Source organism: Triticum aestivum, chromosome 2D (genome assembly GCF_018294505.1).
Source record: "Triticum aestivum cultivar Chinese Spring chromosome 2D, IWGSC CS RefSeq v2.1, whole genome shotgun sequence".
In the NCBI taxonomy this organism is placed as follows: Eukaryota; Viridiplantae; Streptophyta; class Magnoliopsida; order Poales; family Poaceae; genus Triticum; species Triticum aestivum.
This window is the reverse complement of record NC_057799.1, coordinates 75,115,663-75,123,037: the sequence shown is the minus strand read 5'-3', so window position 1 is coordinate 75,123,037 and position 7,375 is coordinate 75,115,663. Positions and strand designations below refer to the sequence as shown.

General features: G+C 42.2%; 1 protein-coding gene across 1 annotated transcript; it reads left to right on the top strand.

The window, feature by feature from the left end:
- The first annotated feature begins 1,417 nt into the window (after positions 1-1,417).
- Positions 1,418-4,976, top strand: LOC123051675 (uncharacterized). Its single transcript, XM_044474638.1, has 5 exons — positions 1,418-1,578; positions 1,709-2,994; positions 3,877-4,032; positions 4,127-4,316; positions 4,594-4,976. The coding sequence occupies exons 2-5, from the start codon at positions 1,726-1,728 to the stop codon at positions 4,665-4,667; spliced, it is 1,689 nt and encodes a 562-aa protein (XP_044330573.1). The 5' UTR covers positions 1,418-1,578; positions 1,709-1,725; the 3' UTR covers positions 4,668-4,976.
- The last annotated feature ends 2,399 nt before the right edge of the window (positions 4,977-7,375 follow it).

Below are 7,375 nucleotides of genomic sequence, written 5' to 3'. Positions count from 1 at the left end.
GAAGAACATCAGCTAGATGACGGACGCAGAGACCGTGAAAAAATATAAGAGAATTTAGATCACTAATTTAGGCCCCGTTTGATAGCAAAGTATTTTGAGAATACTACAGTTTTTGAGATTACCATAGTTTTATTTACAATGAGCTGTTTGGTTGCCCCTAACAACTGTGGTTTTAATACTGTAGTATTGGGAAAACTGTAGTTTTTTCTCTGCATAAAAAAAAGAACCCCGGACCTCTTTTTAAAAAAAGAGCTGCTGAGTGCTTAAACACAACAGCTAGGCAGCAAAATTTGCAGCGTTGTGGAGCAACAACCAAACATGTTCTATGTATTGTCGATACTTCAAAATACTCTGTTTTGGTAAAACCATGGTTTCTCATACCTACGCTGAAAATTACTGCAGTTTTTGATACTTTGGTTTATGTAGTACTTTGCTATCAAACACAGCCTTGGTGATCTCTGTTTGATAGCTCAGTATTTTTGCAGTATTCTGAGAATACTGCAGTTTTTCAGATTACCATGGTTTTAATTGCAACGAGGTGTTTGGCTGCCCCTAACAACAGTGTTTTTAAAACTGCAGTATTGAGCAAACTGTGGTTTTTTCTCCGTATAAAAAAAAGAACTCCAGACCTCTTTTTAAAAAACAGAGCAGCGTTGTTATCTTCTTTCCTCCTATGCTAACAAGTCGCTCGATCTGAAAAAGAGACATCGCCTGGTGAGTCACCGGGGACGCCGTGCTGCAGGTGGACTTTCACAAAATATACAAGATACCGTTCCGTCGTCTGTGCATGCTCCTCAGTTCATATGGACGTGAATGCCAAGGGCTAGCCAATCTACCTAGCTAGATTAGCGCAACAGAAACATCACACAACAGGCCAGCTGTGCATGTTTTTGCATTGCTACCATGATGGCTAGCTAGATGCAACTGCCTAAGGGCTAGTCAGCAAATTTTACATCATTATGTGCTGTAACCAAACACCTGCTCTGTATTTTGAATACTCCGAAAAACTCTGTTAAATAAAAACCATTGTTTAGTATACCTACTGACTAAATTACTGCAGTTTTTGATACTTTGGTTTTTCTGATACTTTGCTATCAAACATACCCTAAATGCTTATATATTTTTTTTACAGAGGGAGTAACTGGTTTATGCCTTCCGATGCGCAATTTTTTGAGTTAATGGACAGAAGTGTGCATCTGGTCCAAGTTTTTTGATCTGGACCAGTGGGACATTTTACTCCAGAACGTTCTAGGCAAAAGAAAACTGTGTCGTCGCTTGGAAGCAGTAGAATGCATTAGTTGGATTTTTTTTTTGAGAAGCAGGAGATTTTTTTTAGACAAAATGAAGAATTGTTTGTAGTAGTACATTTTTGTTGGAGAAATATAACTGGGCCACCCCTTGGTAACACACGCGGCGGAATGCCCAAAGGCCCATCGACTGAAGCAGCCGGGGGAGAGCCCTGAAAAAAATTTGGTGCGGGGGAGAAGGCGAGTTGCGCACTCGCGATCGAACTCCATCCCCAAAATTTCGAATTTCCAAAGCGGCAAACAACTCCACGCCATTTCGACGAATCCCTCCGTAAGTTGGATCCTTTCCTGTTTCCTCCCTGCATACGCCCCTCTAGATCCAATGCCATCTCCATACGCGTATTCCTCCATGGATTTTCCTGCGTAATATTTACCCCGGGTGCCCGTGAACCTGTACGCAGGCCATCTGCTCGACGAAATGCGCCGGACAAACTCCCGGTGCTGGGGACCTTACCACCGCGCTGGCCAGCCGGCAGGCTCCGGCGCCGGCGCGGTCGACCGCCTCAGCGCCCTCCCGGACGCGCTCCTGCACCACATCACGTCGTTCCTGAAGGCGTGGGAGGTGGTGCCCACCTGCGTGCTCGCGCGCCGGTGGCGCCACCTCTGGGCGTCCGCGCCCTGCATCAACCTCCGCGTGCGCCACTCCTCCTTCCGCGATGCCAACCCACCGGAGGAGTTCTGTGACTTCGTGGACAGCCTCTTCCTCCACCGCGATGCGTCCGCGTCGGTGGACACGCTCCGCCTGCGGTCCAGCGACGACTATGTGGGCTTCGACGAGAAAGACACCAACGCGTGGATCAGGACTGCTATCAGCCGCAAAGCGCGGGTTATTCATCTTGTTGGACATCGTAAGGGAATTGCGTCGTTGGACCGCGTGCCCTTCGTCTCTTGCCATCTCAAGATCTTGAAGTTGTCGTATGCCAGGCTCGACGATAGGATCCTTGGACAGCTTTCTTCTAGTTGCAAATCCTTGGAAGAGATGGATCTGAAGGATTGCCTGGTCACTGGCCCTGGGATTGTGTCTACCTCTTTGAAGACTTTAATCATGCTCAAATGCACATTCAACTGGGACTTCTCGATCACTGCTCCGAACCTCGTGCTTCTGCGCCTCATCACGCCTTCCGTCCGAGTTCCGTCATTTACGAACTTTGGGTCACTGGTCACAGGCACCATCATACTTGACGATTCTCTCTTGTGTGATGATTTTGGATACATCAGTGATGAAGATAACTTTGATGAAACTACTGATGATGATAACCACAATGATGATAAGAGAGAGAACTATAAGATTCACGATGACTGTTCCTTGAGTGATGATGATTTTGGATACATCAGTGATGATAATTTTGGATACATCAGTGATGATAACCCTGGATACATCGGTGATGATGGCGATTTTGATAAGTTTGGATTTGGATATGGTTTTCCTGAAGGAAGATATGGACACAGTCGTTACAAGGATAATTATGATTATGGTAGCGATATTGATAGTGATGACAATACCTATGAATACAGTGAGATTGCAAATGATGCAAAGTATGGCTACAAAGGGGCCAAGCTTTCCAGTCAAGATGGTAAGTATGGTGGAAATAGTGGTCGAAATTATAGTAAGATTCTAGGTGGCCATAATATGCTTGAGAGCCTTTCTACTGCTACGAGTTTGGAGTTGTTAACTGATGCTGGAGAGGTATAGCTATCACCATCTTTTACAGATCTGTCTCTTTCCTCTCTTATTTTCTATTTATATTTTCCATAGTTATCATGGGTCGTTTTTTTCGGACGTTTCACAAAGAAACGCCGTGTTCCCTTGAACAGAACACATGTGTGGACTGAACACATTTCTGACCTTCTGCTCTAGTGTCAATACCTGGTTACAGAGTTTAAATGAACAAAGTAGTACTAGTTTGCTTAATCATCAAATGTAGTAGGGAATCAGTTAGATGAAAGACTGTAGCTTCAAGGGAGCATTGTTCACCATTTACGTTCTCATAGGATTGTTTGTCGTTTTTCTCTTTGTTGCAACAGTGTATCTTTTCAACAGATTAACTATATATAATGTAAAAAAACTGATTAACTATATCCAGTCATTATAAGAGAGTCTAAGGCCGATGTTCCTTCAGTTACTAGAAAACTGATTAAGGATTTTTGTAGCAATTCTATAGGATAGGATTTCTAAATGAAAATTTCCTATAGAGCCATTTGGTATGTAGGAATGAATTCCTATTCCCATGTAGGACCTGTTCCTATCCTTCACATTTCAAAGGGGGGAAAACATTAGCTCATACCTAATGGAAAAATTCCTATCCTATGAACCAAGTGACATCTCTTTTCCTATAGGAACTGAGATGCATGTCATTTCACTTCCAATGACTTTCCTATTCTTATGATTTTCCTATCCTATGAACCAAAGGAGGGTATCTTTGTTTTCCCTTCTTTTTGAGATGGGTATCTTTGTTTTATTCTTTCTGTTGAATAAACCACTTGTATGCAGTTTGTATTGTGAGAACTGAGAAGTTGATTCGACTTACTACTGCTCTTTGCTAAATACTCTTTTGGCTGCAATATGAAGGTGGTTCTGACTAGGGAATTGAAAAGGTGTCCAACTTTTAGCAACCTGAAGACCCTATCCCTTGGTGAATGGTGTATGGCCGCTGATTTTGATGCATTAATTTTGCTGCTACAGCATTCACCTAATATAAAGAGGCTTTTTCTCCAACTTAAATTGGTATGTGTGATTACATATTTGGTGTATGCTACTTGATCCTTTACTTTATTTTTCTGATCACATGCTTAATAACAATTTGGTTGATGTGCTAAAGAACTTCGGCATGAGGAAGGCATTGGAAACAGGTATCAAGCTTGAGAGGAGATCATTTACTTGCAAAGACCTTAGAATGGTTAAGATCAAATGCTCAAAGGATGATGGGAGAGTCCATACCTTGGCACATATGTTCAGTGCAAATGGTATACCCCTTCAGTGTATTTATGTGCGTCGGAGCGGGAATGCTCGTGAGTCATACCTTCTCTTCATATACCATTTTGTATTTACTTCCAATATCAGTATTTCCTTACTGGTTTATTGGTTTATATATTCATGTGCTATTTACTGAGATGTAATGACACACATTGGCATGTTCCTGAAAAGCGAAATATGTTTTAGGTGGCATATGATCTGCTTGTATCATCGATATTCTATTACATGAGAAGTGTATTCTATTAAATTAGAAGAAGTTCTTTCATACGTGGTCCTAATCTATAGTCATCTACTTTCTGATATTTCTACCAGATCTCCGCGGCCAGAAGTTTATGAGGGAACTCGGCAAGCAAGAACTGGATGAATGTGGGGATGACTGGATGTAACATGACATCCAGAAGTTTACGAGGGGTCTTCTAGATATTAAATCCTGCCGCGATCAAACCATCCCTTATGTAGTTAGCAAGGACCTAGTAAGAACCCTTGATCTCCATGAAGCACTGATGATGCTTTCAAAGCTTCACCGGATCTTTTGATTCTTTTTTTAGTAGCATGGATGATGGAACTATTTATCAGTACAAATCGTCGGATTGTTCTTCCTAAAATCCTGGTGGGATGAGTTCATATGTGTGGTCTGTAGTAACTTTGCTTTGTTACCGGATCAGAAACGAAATTATGGATGCTCCTTGCCTGAATTGTGGTACAGCTGAGATACGCTTTGTTATTTTACTCCGACAGCATGACTGTAGGGTTCATTTGTCAGTTTAAGTTAGTAAAAAGAAAATACACTTCATATACAACAGGTAGAATATTGACGTAAGCTTCATGGTCTGCAATCATGTGTGCCTACAACTATGAGCAGCGAGGTATTTTCTCTCTGAATAACAAATACTAACACACCTCAAAAATTGCACCACATTCTTTTGTTGAAAAAGGACTCAGTTAATAAGAGAGTGAACTTCACATTTTACTTACTGTTTGTGTATTTGTGATAGTATTTACCCCATTTAAACTTTCCGCCACATTGTACCTCAAAAATTGTTGTGTTGTGTCTAGTTTAACCCAATTTAACAATTTGCCTTGATTTTAATCTGTTGGGTCCACTTGTCAAGATGATGTGTGTGATGGCCAGTATTCCAACTTGGAAGCGTAAACCAGATGGGAGGATTATCCTCCCTACCCAGCTAATCGGACTCGTGTCCCCGTCCGCCTAATCAGCAAAACCCATGGCAAATCTAGTTCCGGTTATCACTTGCCGCCCTTTGTTCATCTTTGCCCCACTGGTTGCAGTCTCATGGAGTGGGTCTGGCTTGACCATTGACCAACCACCAAACATGATGTAGTCAAGTGAGCTGGGGTGGTTTTGTGGCCTGTGCTGGTAGACAGGGATGTAAGAGCAAATATAGTAGAGTCGCCATACTGTGCATATGAAGGCCGGTGTGAGCGCGACGTCCATTTCTACTAGGCTGCTATTGACATTGTGTCAAAATACTCAAGGGCCGCGGGTAGGCGGGCCCGTCTGACGACTGATTCAGCCTTACGGTGTGTGTCGCCCTCGATCCATCCAAAGTCGTCTCACACCGTCTTCCAAAACTTCCCCGCGCGCGGGCCTCTTAGGTCTTACCGGGGAGGAAGCGACCGCACCGTAGTACACCACGCACCACAATTTGGCTCGGTGCCGGGATGGACTCCATTGTAAAATTGGCTTTGGCCGAGAGGCCTCCTTGAGTAATGAAATTCTACTTTTTCCCCACCAAAAAAAAAGAAAGGGGGCGGGGTGTCGGCCAGTGAAGGGGGGCGGATAAGGTGAGTGTGTCGGCGATGGGGACGGGGACAGAGGTTGAATGTTGGTGTTGATCTGTAACGGAAAAAGTCCATTTTAAACCTTAAACTTGTAGAAGTTCGGCGAAACAAACCCTTAAGTCGAAATACCGGTCGATTGCACCCTGAACTATGCAATCCCGGTCTATATTGAACCCTGACGTTGTTTGGTAAACCAGGATTGTTGACGTGTGGGCCGGGATTGGTGCCATTTCGCACTGTTCCCCGTTGGGCCGGCCTTCCTTTAAAATGCGCAGATTATTATTTTTGTTTAAAACTGCAAAAGTAAGCACGCACAGTGATTTAAACCCAACACCTCCTGGGAATTAACCACCAGGACAGCACGTCTATTCTGTTCGCTTGCTCCCTTTATCCTCTTTTTATTCTTTCCATTTCTTTCTCGTTTTATTTTTCTATTAATTTTTTGTTTTTCCTTTTTTCTTAAATTTGTGGTCATCTTAGTAGGAAATAGCCAAAAAAAAGGAATGTCATGAACCAGATTCTCAAAAGGAAAAAAAGGTCACGAATTTTTAAAAAAAGCTCAACAATTTTGAAAAGAAGTCCATGGATTTTCAAAAGAAAAGTCTATGGATTTAGAAAAAATTCAATTTTTTTGAAAAGAAGTTCACGGATTTTCAAAAGAAAAGTTCACGGATTTTGGTTCTTTCTTGTAAAACCATAAATAGTTTGTGGATTTGAAAAAGTTCATGGATTTTGGATTTTTTTCTAAAACCATAAATAGTTCGTGGATTTGAAAAAAGTTCACGGATTCAAAAAGTTCCACAAGTTTTGTAAAAAGTTTCACGAATTAAAATGAATTGAAGAAACTTTCACGCATTAGATAAAAAAAAGAAAAAAAAAGTACAAGGAGCTTCCACAAACAAAATAAAAGAAGAAAAGAAGAATTTGGAATAGATTATTCACAAGAGGTGAGGCGGCGTTGTTGGTATGGACAGTTTGCACCGAAAGGGGAGGTTTCGAGTTTGAATCACTTTGTGCACGCACCCATTTTTTAGATGTGCATTTATTTAGTAGTGTAAGAGAAAAGAAAATATTTTCCAGACAAAAAGTGGGTTGGCCCAGCACGGAGGACAGGTGTGCGCTGTGCATTTTTGAGCTGGCCCGACACGAAGAAAGGCTACTCACGAGGACATATTCCAGTCTCCGCATGCAACTGATGTTGGGGAACGTAGTAATTTCAAAAAAATTCCTACGCACACGCAAGATCATGGTGATGCATAGCAACGAGAGGGGAGAGTGTTGTCCACGTACC

Excerpts from the sequence above, each read along its gene's own strand:
- LOC123051675 (XM_044474638.1), top strand. The coding sequence starts at position 1,726 with ATGCGCCGGACAAACTCCCGGTGCTGGGGACCTTACCACCGCGCTGGC. Across the intron at positions 2,995-3,876 it reads TGTTAACTGATGCTGGAGAG|GTGGTTCTGACTAGGGAATT; the intron begins GTATAGCTATCA and ends TGCAATATGAAG. Across the intron at positions 4,317-4,593 it reads GCGTCGGAGCGGGAATGCTC|ATCTCCGCGGCCAGAAGTTT; the intron begins GTGAGTCATACC and ends TATTTCTACCAG.